The 13,729-nt window shown below is 39.3% G+C and overlaps 1 protein-coding gene across 1 annotated transcript; it reads left to right on the forward strand.

Moving 5' to 3' along the window:
• Positions 1-10,163: 10,163 nt before the first annotated feature.
• LOC143633370 (transcription factor SPEECHLESS-like) lies at positions 10,164-11,405 on the forward strand. Its single transcript, XM_077101687.1, has 3 exons — positions 10,164-10,509; positions 10,763-11,218; positions 11,316-11,405. Exons 1-3 carry the CDS (start codon positions 10,207-10,209, stop codon positions 11,379-11,381), a joined length of 825 nt encoding a protein of 274 aa, XP_076957802.1. The 5' UTR covers positions 10,164-10,206; the 3' UTR covers positions 11,382-11,405.
• The last annotated feature ends 2,324 nt before the right edge of the window (positions 11,406-13,729 follow it).

The following is a 13,729-nucleotide window of genomic DNA, read 5'->3' on the forward strand; positions in this document are numbered from 1 at the left end:
TGAGAACTTTTCTCGAATCGTTGTTCCCCTAACTTCTTTGACTCGTAAAAACATTAAATATGAATGGGGAACAAAGAAACAAGAAGCGTTCGATATACTAAAACAAAAGCTTACCCAAGCTCCTATACTGGCCTTGCCAGAAGGTATTGAAGACTTCGTAGTCTTTTGCGATGCGTTACATTCCGGTTTGGGATGTGTGTTGATGCAACGCAAGAAAGTTATAGCTTACGCCTCTCGACAACTTAAGGTGCACGAAAAGAATTACACGACTCACGATCTAGAGTTAGGCGCCATAATCTTTGCACTTAAGATATGGAGGCACTATCTCTATGGAGTAAGATTTGTCGTGTACACTGATCACAAAAGTTTAAAACACATATTCAATCAAAAAGAGCTAAATATGCGCCAAAGACGCTGGATGGAAACTCTAAACGACTATAACTGCGAAATTGTCTATCACGAAGGTAAGGCCAACGTCGTGGCCGACGCCTTAAGTTGTAAAGAGCACGAAAAGCCAAAAAGAGTTCGAGCGTTAAGGCTAGAACTTCAAATCGATCTTATTGACCAAATCAAATCCGCGCAAACTCAAGCGATTAACGAAACGGCACCATTGACTCACTAGTCAAGGGTGACGATGGTATCCTAACACTTGATAATAGAATTTGGGTACCAATCGTTGGAGGATTGCACGAAAAGATCTTAAACGAAGCCCATAAGTCCAAGTATATGATGCATCCCGGAAGTGACAAAATGTACCAAAATCTTAAAGCAAATTATTGGTGGAACGGAATGAAGAAGGATGTCGCTTCGTATGTGGCGAAATGTCTTACTTGTTTGAAAGTCAAGGCCAAACACCAAAGGCCTTCGGGATTGCTTCAACAACCCGAACTTCCCATGTGGAAATGGGAGTTAATAACCATGGACTTCATAACCAAACTCCCAAAGACGACTCGACAACACATTGCTATATGGGTGATTGTGGACCGCACATTTTATACCTATTAACGAGTCGTATTCAATGGATAGATTAGCACGTCTCTATGTAAACAACATCGTTGTATTGCATGGAGTACCGCTGTCTATAATCTCCGATCGAGACAGTCGTTTTATGTCTCACTTTTGGAAAAGCTTCCAACAAGCTCTCGGCACAAAGTGAAACCTTAGCACCGCCTATCATCCACAAACTGATGGGCAAATCGAAAAAACAATCCAAACATTGGAAGATATGCTCTGTGCATGTGTAATAGACTTAGGAGGAAGTTGGGATGACCATCTACCTCTAATGGAATTTTCATATAACAATAGTTATCACACGAGCATTCAAACCGCACCGTTCGAGGCGTTATATGGTCGAAAATGTAGAACGTCCGTGTGCTGGTCTGAAACTGGAGATAATCAATTATCTGGACCCGAGATAGTCCAAAAAACTACCGACAAGGTTCTTCAAATTCGTGAACGACTTAAAACGGCACGTGATCTCCAAAAGAGTTATGCCGATGTCCGTCGTAAGCCGTTAGAATTTAATGTCGGTGACAAAGTTCTTTTGAAAGTCTCGCCATGGAAAGGCATAGTCCAATTCGGCAAGAAAGGCAAACTAAGTCCTCGATTCGTTGGACCCTTCGAGATACTCGAACGAATTGGTACTATCGCATACCGTTTGCGAATACCCGAGGAAATGCAAGGAATACACGATGTATTTCATGTTTCGAATCTAAGAAAGTGTCTAGCCGATGAATCTCTTTCAATGCCCCTAAAAGATGTAGAAATCAATGAAAATTTAAAATTCATAGAACGTCCCATCCAAATCGAAGATTCGAAAACTAAGAAACTTAAAAGACGAACCTTGAAGATCGTGAAAGTGAGATGGGATTCCCGAAGAGGACCCGAGTATAAGTGGGAACTCGAGTTCGAAATGAGAAGGAAATATCCCCACTTATTCTCGTAAGCAATCTCGAGGACGAGATTCATTTCAAGGTGGGGAGGATGTAACATCACGTAAATTTTGGGCCAAAAATGACAAGTTTCTAAAGTCAAAGGACCAATTCTACCAATTTTCAAACCCTAGGGACTAAAATGAAAAATCTGCCTTCTGGACCTATCGCGCTACGCGACAGGGTCAAGAAAGACACCCATCGCGTACCGCGATGGGGTGTCTGACACACCATGACACATGTACCACGTGGCTCACGGTGTCAGCGTCTGCTGCCACATGTCACCACGTGTTGACACGTGTGGCGGCGCCTGCCACATGTCAACACGTGGCAGGCCTACCCCGTGACTCGACAACCCTATACGCGGTACGCGATGGGGGGAGTCAGGGAGCCCATCGCGTACCGCGATGGGATCCAATTTAGGCTAAAAATAGGGCAGCCACGAGCTCAGCCCTCTCACACCTCAATTTCACACTTACTCTCTCTAGTTTTCTCTCACTACCTCGTAAAGCGTGCCAACGCTCCGTCTCGATAAACGTGCCCCGAGCCTCGTTTTTTCGTGCCCGTTATCTCGATATACGTGCCACTCCCCGACATCCCGAACAAGAAGGAAGTACTGCCCGATGACCCGGTGATTTTCACGAAATACGCGCCAAAGGTGTTGACGTCTCGAAAGGCGTGCCAAGTGTAAGAAGGTGTTGATCAAGTAGAAGTTGATAAGCAAGCGGCGTCGAAGTACTGTCCAAGTGTCTAGGGTGTTGCCAAGCCAAGCAAGGTAGGCATAATGCCCGACCAAAATAATAATAAAATATTGAAAGGGCTAATACCCTAAGTCAATATTATTCTCGATAAACGAAAGAAATATATAACAAAGAAAAGAAAGATAATATATATATATATATGAATATATATAAAATAAGATTATTCTTTGTTATAGAAATATATTATTTAAGTATTATGAATATACTTAAATAATAAAAGAAATACGTTTCTTAAAGAAGAAGAAACGTCGGGTTTTCCATATAAACTAAAGGTTTATATATTACTATTAAAACTAAAGGTTTTAAAGTAAATAAAAGAATGAACTAAAGGTTCATCGAGATGATAAGACTAAAGTTCTTAAGCCGGATCGTGTATCCGACTAATGAATGTTATACTCGTACTATAGGTGCGAGATAGCGAAGGATGAACTAACGGACGGTGTTGGAAGCCGATCCCATTGAAAGGTGAATACGCCCTTATTTTACAAACTTGATTTCAAACAAACAAAAGTGTTATGTGTAAAACTTTACATCAGGCTACGTGTCTCTAAAAACATTATAAATAAGAGTATAAGCCAGCCCTCAGGTTATGGTATACGTTTGTCTAGATCCTTTCATATGTGGAACGCGGTGGGCACATCGCACCACGCTTGGTCATGACCTCCAACCATGATGGGCCGTACCTAAGTTACGTCCGAGTGGGGAATGCCCATGTGTATATTTATGGTACCTAAGTTATGTCATAAACGCTGCGGTGTTTCGCTGAGGTGACCTAGTGCAGAGACTCGAGTTTATAATGATTGTTGTTTTAACTTGATTATTCCTAAGCCAAGATGGGCCGAGGCTTACGTGGTCTCGAGGGGTAATTAAGTAAAGAAAATATTTTTGCGTCAGCATATTCACCAGCATGCGTTGCTGACGTATTTTATTTAACATTGTGCAGGTAATCAAGATTAGAGCTTGAGAAAACGAAGAAGCTCAAGTATCGGATGGCTCGGATAGTTTTATGTAAATATTAAAACTTGGTGGTTTTGTAAAACATATAAACAAGTAAAACCAAACGAGACTTTTGTCTCATCTTTTATATTGTAAATATTTATAATATCGATCCTTATATTTTAAAGTCTTCCGCTAATAACCATAACTCTGATTTATTTACAAATATGGTACCAACTATGGTTCATACTCCTAGGCCTAGATTGGGGGTGTGACAGGATCTCCAAACCCAAACCAACGTTCAACCTCAACACCTCCACCACCACCATCGAACCATTACCGAAATCACCAAAAGATGCCTTGTTAGAGGTGCACAAATCGGTTTTTTTAAAAAAACCGGTTCGGTTATTAACCGGACCGGTTTTTTTTGGCCCGGAAAAAAACCGGTTCGGTTAATAACCGGACCGGTTAATAACCGGTTTTTGTGTGTCAAAACCCTAACCGGTCTAACCGGTTAGGACCGGTTTAGAAACCGGTTAGAACCGGTTAATAAACCGGTTTTTTTATTAACCGGTTTTTTAATAACCGGTTTTTAGGTTAACCGGTTTTTTTTTTTTTTTTTTTTTTTTTTTTTGGGTTTAGGGTTTAGGGTTTAGTTTGGAAGACCGAAGCCATTCTTTGCTTTCGTTGTTAGGGTTCTTTGCTTGGAAGATTAAAAACACATAACTTTCATTTATAGTTTTTATATTAAAAATACAAACATTAAATCGTTATCGCATATTCGTAACTCAAAAATACAAACATTAAAGAATGCTTAGACACGATTACATGAACAACTTGCTGTTTCTTACTCATTATTTGCCTCCATGTTTGCTGTTTCTTTAACTAATTTTCTTCGCTACCCGATCCCGAGCTATTCCTTAGGTAATCGTCGTACGCGGCTTCTTCGTCGGTCATTGGTTGAGTGTGTCCTTGATTGACCTCGTCTTCATACAAGCCCGCCTCATACTCCATTTCCCCCTCGAGTGAGCGTTGATGTTGTGCCCTATCTAAAGAGTCCAAGTAATCCTTGTAGCAAATCGACATCTCTACAGCTGGTGGAGTGAGTCGAGTCCTCCTAATCGATATAACCCTGCCAGAAACAGAAAAAGCAGACTCCGAAGCTACCGTGGAAGCTTGGACCGTTAGTAAATCTTTGGCCATGGCGGCGAGGATCGGAAACTCATCCTCCTTACCTCTCCACCAAGCCAGCAAATCAAGACTTCTAAATTCATCCGGAGTCATGTGTTTCACAAAGTTGGTACCACCATACCTTCCAAGTTCACTGCTTGGTGTGTTTACTTTTTGACGTTTACCGGCGTCTTCCCAAATCATGTAGTACATCCCCATTTCAAGGTCGGTTTGGGATTGGGATTGGGCAACAGCTCTTAACGAGTCATGAATTTGGGAAGACGACCCGTATTTTGTAAGGTAAACATCATACATGTTTGACAAGGTGGTGTTGAAAGCATTCTTTAAAGTTTGGCTATAATAGGGGTTTTGATCGTCGTTTAACTCTAGCTCATCACAAATTTTTTCTATTAAAGCTTCAACACCACCAACATTGATGCAAGGGTTTAACGCAGCAGCACATGTCAAAACAGCGGGTAGTTCTTGAAAGTATTTTCTAAATTTTTCTTTCATTTTTACACCCATATCAAAATAAGGTGCACCCCTACAATGAAGTTCACTCAACTTTGTGCACATGACAGCAATTTTTGGTAAAGCAATGGGGCTTGTTGGATAGTAAACCCCGGATAAACTAGTTGTGCAAGATTTAAAAATTTGAAGGACCTCCGTAACGATCTCAATCAATAACCAGTTTCTAGGATCGTACGGTGCACATTTACCCCTACTTGACAAAATTTGATGAAACGCAATTAATGATTCTTTTTGTTGGATGGCTTTCTCAAACATATCACAAGTCGAGTTCCATCTTGTTGGACAATCCCAATTTGGCCCCAACCATTGACAATTAGCTTCTACACAAAATTTTTTGTATCTTGAAAATGTTTTATTGTTGCTGAAAACATCTCGTAACATTCTTTTAAAATTGTTTCTTTGCGTTTCGATCACGTTTAACCCATCTTGCACGGCCAAGTTGATAATATGTGCAATGCATCGGCTATGAAAAAACGCTCCATCACAAATAGGTTTATACTTTAATTTTAAATGGCCAACCGCGGACGTATTGTTGGACGCGTTATCAAACGAAATTGAAAAGATTTTATGTTCAATCTTGTATTGTCGAATGACTTTATCCAAGAGTTTAAAAATATTTCTACCCATGTGCGGGTAATCAAACAATTGAAACGCAACGGTTCGTTTCATCATTTGCCACGACTCGGGGTCAACCCAATGAGCCGTCACACAAATGTATGAGTCGGGCGAACCATTAGGTACCGACCACACATCCGTTGTTAAGTTTACACCAGTTTGTAAGTTTGAAAAGTATGAAATTAGTTCGGATTTAGCGTTTTTCCATGCTTTAAGACAATCTCTTCTAAGGGTCGAACGACTTACGTGTTGGTAGCGTGGTTGAACATACTTTTGCATCATCTCCGTGAATTGAGGGTTGTCGAAGTGGTTGAAAGGAAGTGTTTGTTGAATCACAAAGTTTGAAAACTTTTGACGTACCGCTTCAAGGTCGTACGTAAACACCGTTCCTTGATTCGTCATCTCCGGCTGCGAACTACTTCCCAATTCGTCCTTCAAGGCCTTGCAAAAGGGCTTTGTACATGCGCCTTTTAAAGTGGAGTTTGCATCTTTGCCATAAAACTTCAAACAATGTTTGCATCGAGCTTTTTGGCTACCGTTAGACATTTCGCATAGGTCGAAATATTGCCAAACATCTTGGTTTCGTTTCGTGGGGATGACCCGAACGACCGTTTCTCCCGTGTTCGAGGCACCCATGTTGACGGATGAAGCAGCACTTTGGGAGGCCATGATAATCGACTACGAAATAAGAGCGTATGGAGTGGTAATGTGGTATAATTGAGCGTGAGATAACAAAATAATCGCGTATGAAATAAACGTTTAGAGCGTTTGGAGTTGTATAATCGAGTGTGATCTAACCAATACCCAACCTAAACTATATATAGATGTTTGTGGGGGTAAAATGGTAAAAAAAAAAACGGTAAAAAAAAAAACGGCTATATAGCCGTTATACAACGAAAAAAAACCGGTTTTTAACCGGTTAACCGGTTATGGAAAAACCGGTTAACCGGTTTTTCCACAACGGTCAAAAACCGGTTTATAAAAAAACCGGTTAACCGGTTTTTCCATAACCGGTTATTAAAAAAAACCGGTTTTTTTAATAACCGGTTCGTTAACCGGTTTTGGCTCTAAAATGTATAACCGAAATACGAACCGGCGGTTTGTAAACCGGTCAAACCGGTTTTTAAAAAACCGGTTTTCGTAAAAACCGGTTTCCGGTTTAAACCGGCAAACCGGTTCCCGGACCGGTTTTTTTGACCATCTCTACGCCTTGTCCACACCTGAATGGCGAAACGCCATGGCCAACGAGTACGATGCTATTATTAGTAATAACACTTGGGAGTTAGTCCCATGCCAACTAGACATGAATGTTATTCGTAGCATGTGGATTTTCAGGCATAAATTTAAATCTGATGGTTCAATGGAGTGCTACAAAGCGCGGTTAGTTTGTGATGGCCGAACTCAACAGGTTGGCGTGGATTGCGGGGAGACATTTAGTCCGGTCGTTAAACCGAACACGATTCCAACCGTCCTCTCATTGGCTCTGTCACAATCATGGGTCGTTCATCAGCTTGATGTGACCAATGCCTTCTTGCACGGTCACTTAAACGAGACGGTGTATATGTATCAGCCGATGGGTTTTAAAGACAAATCGAAACCGGATCATGTTTGCTTACTAAAGAAGTCACTTTACGGTCTAAAACAGGCACCAAGAGCATGGTACCAACGGTTTACGGATTTCGTGATTTCCATGGGTTTCACACAATGTCGTAGCGACAACTCTTTGTTTATCTATCATCATGGTCCGGACACGGCGTACTTGTTATTATACGTCGATGAAATTTTATTGACCACCTCCTCTGAGAGGCTTCGAGCTACCCTCATGGATCGACTCGGTTCAGAGTTTGCTATGAAAGATCTGGGTCCGGTTAGCCATTTTCTAGGTATTTCGGTAACAAGAACGGGTAACACAATGTTTTTGTCTCAGAAAAACTACACTCGTGACATTATAAATCGAGCGGGCATGTTATCCTGTAAACCAGTAGCCACACCCGTAGACACCAAAGAAAAACTCGGCTCTTCCGGACCTGAATTTGAAGACCCATCATTATATAGGAGCTTAGCCGGTGTCCTCCAATACCTAACCTTTACCAGACCTGATATTTCTTACGCGGTCCAGCAAGTCTGTATGTATATGCACTATCCTCGTCTATCCCACTGGGACAGTTTGAAGAGAATAACCAGGTACCTTCGTGGCACATCTGATATCGGTCTCACACTAGGCCCAGTAGCGTCTCCTACGCTACGTGCCTACACCGATGCTGACTGGGTCGGGTGTCCGGACACACGACGTTCTACATCGGGATACTGTGTGTATCTTGGTGATAATCTCATCTCCTGGTCATCAAAGAGACAAACGACAATTTCCCGATCTAGTGCTGAGGCGGAATACCGAGGCATAGCTAATGTCGTAGCGGATATTTGCTGGATACGAAATCTGCTACTTGAACTTCATCGACCACTCACACGGGCTTCTTTGGTTTATTATGATAACATCAGTTCGATTTATCTTTCGGGAAATCCAGTTCAACACCAACGAACAAAGCACATCGAGCTTGATATCCCCTTTGTTCATGAGCAGGTACACCGCGGTCTAGTTCGTGTATTACACGTCCCCTCTAGATATCAAGTGGCGGACATTTTTACTAAAGGACTACCGAACGCATTGTTCGAAGACATTCGATCCAGTCTCAGCCTCCGAGAACCTCCAACTTCGACTGCGGGGGTATAATAGTATCCACATATTTATGTTAAATATTTGTGAAAATATTGATAATGATCTCATTGTATATATGGTTATTGTATATATATGGTTGATTATCAATGAAATCAAGCAAGGAATTTCAATCCTATAGTTCCCGTCGACCACCATTAATTGAAAGTAGTTGGGAGAGAGTTAAGAACCTAGGGCTCACTTGGTTTGGAATTTTGGATGATATGCATATATGATGCAACAACATTCATAAGCTAAAAAACAAAAACAAAAAGATACTGAATTTCATGCAACCTAGCTAGCTTTAATTTGAATGATCACAATATATTGTTTTTGTTTGTATTACCATGTATTGTTGTTTTCTAATTTCCTAGAATTGATACCCAACACAACACCAATTTAATTTGTGTATTTCTTCTGTCCATCATAATGACTTGACATACATCAATATTAATTGCATGCATATAAGGATTTGTTGGAATCATTTGGATCATGAAGGCCTCCCTAATAATAAGTTATACTAGACGTGATGATTTTTTGAACGACCAACAAAATATCTAATACAATGAGTTTATATTTCAACGGGTAAAAATATTTTCATTAGTAAAAATCCCAGCAAGTAGCTAGAAATAGGTAAAATGTGCACAATATAAAATGTGAAAGTTAATAAAGTAAAATTACACCGATTAATTAACCTAAACTAAGAGTGAAAGGTTGGTCCTATATATATTCTACTCCAAGTCAAAACATGAGTCCAAATAAGATTAATTTGGAGATGTACATGTAAATTACATTCAAATTTTATTAATAAGTTTTCTAGCAAGTAGATAGAATACATGTACAATCAAGTATATCTACAACATGAACACACACTAACGGAAGAACCTAAAATATATGTAGTTTGTGTCACCACTTGTCCAGTGAATTTGACAATTTCCTATGATATGATGAAACCACTACGAATGATAAAAAAGTAGACATACTAATTAAAAGTAAACATTTTAGGTTTAATTGCTAGTGGTTATGCCATGCGGAAAATAGGAGAATCGTACAACTAACCGGACTAAGTTATGATTTTTTATTTTTTTGAATGGCAAATTAGGATCACTCACGGACCACTGGAGTATCATCGTGTCACCAGCAGAACCACGCGATCATCTCCATCTCCACTAGGCAATAATGCCTAACCACCAATTCAGGAGGAAACCCGATAAATCTTGGGAAAACCCCCTTGTGGGATTCGAACCCAGGACCTTATTGAATGTCGACTAAGTTATGAAATGACGGATCGTCTATAAACCAGTGTTTAAAAATAATATAAAAAAAACTAGTTTCATAAAAAAATTTAAAACATTAAAAAGATCTAAACATTTATGGCTGCTCAAAAAAAGAAAATAATAAACAAAAAACATTTATGATAAGATTCGTGTATTTATGTCTCTTGATTTTGTTATATATTTTGGTTTTCATCTTCCTAGCTTGTTTTAGAAATATAATCAAAATGGTTGATGGCAATATTACCTCTTTGACTGATGTCTTTGATACATACATGGAGCAGTTTGCATTGTCTTCTGATGTGATTTTCAGTACACTTGATGTTCTTGAAGGTGTTTCAGATGAATTCACATCCATAGCCGCGCCATTTAAGACTCCGTGTCATGCTAAACAAGTTGATGATCATTTACTGGTCAAGAGGAATCGCTCGAAGCTTTCTCCGGTGGAAGATGGTGGTGTAAACTCAGATGGACAACAGAAAGTGGCACATATTGCAGTGGAGCGCAACCGGAGGAAGCAGATGAACGAGCACCTAGCCGTTCTTCGTTCCTTATTGCCTTGTTTCTATGTCAAAAGGGTACGTACGTACGTTTATTGAATGGTCATGCTATAGCTACACCACCCAGTATTCAGACGGCCGTTGTGAGTGATCATACTTTGAAAACTGTTGGTCAGAACGGCAGTTTGGCCAGTATTTGGATCGCTGTTTTGACAACAGACAGTCAAACTTTGAAAATTGTTGCCTCCTTGTTTTATTTGAAAGAATATTCAAGAGTTAGATTTCTTTTAATAATATGTGTAATTGTGTTACTTAATATTATCAAGTGCAGAGTGATCAAGCATCAATAATCGAAGTGGTAGTCGACTACATCACCGAACTGCAACAAGTTCTTCAATCACTAGAGGCAAAGAAGCAAAGAAGAGTGTATAGTGATCATGTTTTAAGCCCAAGACCACCCTTTCCGATTAGCCCAAGGACTCCACAATCAGTAAGCCCTTACAGACATAGATTAATGCAGCAACCATCATCAACACTCGCCCCGTCACCTTCCAGCTCTTCATCAAATTCAGACATCGTTAATGAGCTCGTTGCAAACTCAAAATCGTCGTTTGCTGACGTTGAGGTGAAGTTTTCAGGCTCTAATGTTGTTCTAAAGACTGTGTCACCGCGCTTGCCAGGCCAAACAACGAAAATAGTTTCGGTTCTTGAAGGCCTTTCTCTTGAAATACTGCAGGCTGGCATTAACATGGCTGATGAAACTATGGTGAACTCCTTCACGATTAAGGTCAGCCTTTTTCGAGCTAACTACATATGTAATTAATATTCTTGTTTTGATTGATGTATATATGGTAACAGTTATTACTGGATTTTATATTTATTAGATTGGGATTGAATGTCGGCTAAGCGCGGAGGACCTGGTTCAACACATCCAAGAGACATTCTGCTAGTTATTAACAATATATATGCTTCAGTTTGGGACAGTACGTGTTGATGTTGTTTTGAGATCATATATTAACATATACCCAATACATCTAACTTTCTCGTTAGCAGTAGTAGTAAGAGGAGTTTAATTTAAATGATGTAATCTAAGTTTAGACAAGTTGTCAATTGTATATCACAGTTGATTATAATTAGTTTTACTCTAGTATCTTACATAATTGGTCTTATTCATGTAAGTGTCATTCCATCACTTGATAAATGTTGTTTTATTCTTATGTTTAATATTAATATATGTTGGCAAGAAAATGTTGAAATTGTAATCTCCTGATCAAAATCACACGTTGGATCAAATCACACTTTGTGGCTGCTCAAGAAAATATCTACGTTTATTTTTTGTTGTTGGGTCAAAGTATTTAGTTTATGTGTTAATGGGCTGAACTAATATATAAAAGGCCTATGTTTGTATTTAATGTATAATGGGCCTATAGCCCAATCAGTATGTATTTTTGGTTTACGTAATGTCTGTTAAACGTTGTCAAGTGAACGGTTATGAAACAGTTAATCAACCGTTCTCATCAACAAGTATAAATGGGTCGATGTAAAGGATTGTGTGTAAGTGTATTCTATGATCAATATATTATCTTTTACATCAGTTTGTTCTTATAAGATTTCTGTTCCATTCACTGTATCAATTGTGTTATATTACTGTTGTGTGTTTAATCGATCATCATGAAGCCCTCATCGAAGCAACATACCAACAGTGGTATCAGAGCCAAATGGCTCGAATCGATCCGTACGATTGGAAGTTTCGGCAACGGCAGGAAGACGTCACCGGTGAGACGATTATCAACTGCGTTGTCAAGGTTATTGTTGCAGGCAGATTTGCCTAGGGTTTCATCTCAGAATCGTTTCAAACATAAGGCAGCGAAGAGAATTATAAACCGGGCGAAATTCCACCGACATCGTCTTGCAAATGCACCCAGAAGAAAGAATGAAGGCCATGGTGCACGGATTTGTGGTAAAGACGATATGGAACCGAGTAGTCTGGAAAATCTCTCAGAAGTTCGTTGTTATCATTGTCAGAATTTTGGTCACTATGCTTATGCATGTCCAAGTAAGTTATCCAAGTTTATTTCCCTACTTAATCCAAACCAGAAGATATGGATTATCTTGTTAAGGGGACGGACTATGGCAATTGAGATAACATTTGGTATGTAAACCCTAGTATAAAGAAACAACAAACAAGTAGTTGACTTTGTTTTGTGACTTTAAATCCACATATAAAGTGGAAAAAGATCACCAAAATAATCCGATGTTTGTTTACGGGCTAGAGTTGACCGAAATTGTTGTGGATGATAAGATAGAAAGGATTCCTCATATTCAATATGTTCCTAAATCTACAAAAAATATTTTCAGTAAGGAACAATTGATGTTGCAAGGATTTGATATAGTTTTTGATGGGCCTACATGTGTTGTTTCAAAGACTTTAAAGAAATCTCAAATGTTGATAAAAGTGGGAATTCAGGGAATTTAGAGGCCGGAAAAGATAAAGAAATTGTAAAGCCTAATTCCCTAAGTTTGTTAAAATTCCATCAACATGAGGCCGATATAATGTTTGAGTATTTGGAAGAAGTAAAAGAGGGAAACAAGATTGGTGTAAAGTGGGACATATGTATCATGTTTATGAATATGATACAAGTTCACAATATGTTCCTTAAGCACAGAAACTTTCTTAAAACCGAATTCAAAGATCTTGATAAATGGTTCATAGAAAACCTTCAAAATGAAAAGGGAAAAGAGTTTCCCCTTAAGTTAGAAAATGGTATTATTGTCGATCTACTTGATTTGTATATGGAAGTTCATATGCTTGGAGGTTTTAGGAAGGTTACTCAGGGTCAAAAATGGACTGATTTGGCAGTCAAGTTGGGTTTTCGAATTGATCAAGGTAGCGATATTCAAATGGTCTACTACAAGTACTTAAACATACTCGAATGGTATTATCAAACAATCACCAAAAGAGGGTACTTTGAAGACAAAGACTTGGAAGAACTTGTTGATAACATAGGCGAAACAAGTAGCAATGAAGAGAAGATCAAGGCCCTGCCTATCAAGAAAAGAAGTACAGGTTACCAGCAAGCTGGACCGTCAAACAGCCACTTTGCAACAAATATTGAAGACGAGGCTGTTGAAGATGCAAGCGAGAAAGATTCAAATGAGTCAAGCTCATTTGAAATCATTTACTAATCATGTCAAGGGAAAAGAGCAGTTTATGATCAAGAGATTAAGGGGGTGTTGAAATTGTAATCTCTTGATCAAAATCACATGTTGGATCAAATCACACTTTGTGGCTGCTCAA

The sequence above is a fragment of the Bidens hawaiensis genome, unplaced genomic scaffold (genome assembly GCF_021521415.1).
Source record: "Bidens hawaiensis isolate Kalapana, Puna unplaced genomic scaffold, B.hawaiensis_p1.1 tig00006709_1, whole genome shotgun sequence".
NCBI lineage: Eukaryota > Viridiplantae > Streptophyta > Magnoliopsida > Asterales > Asteraceae > Bidens > Bidens hawaiensis.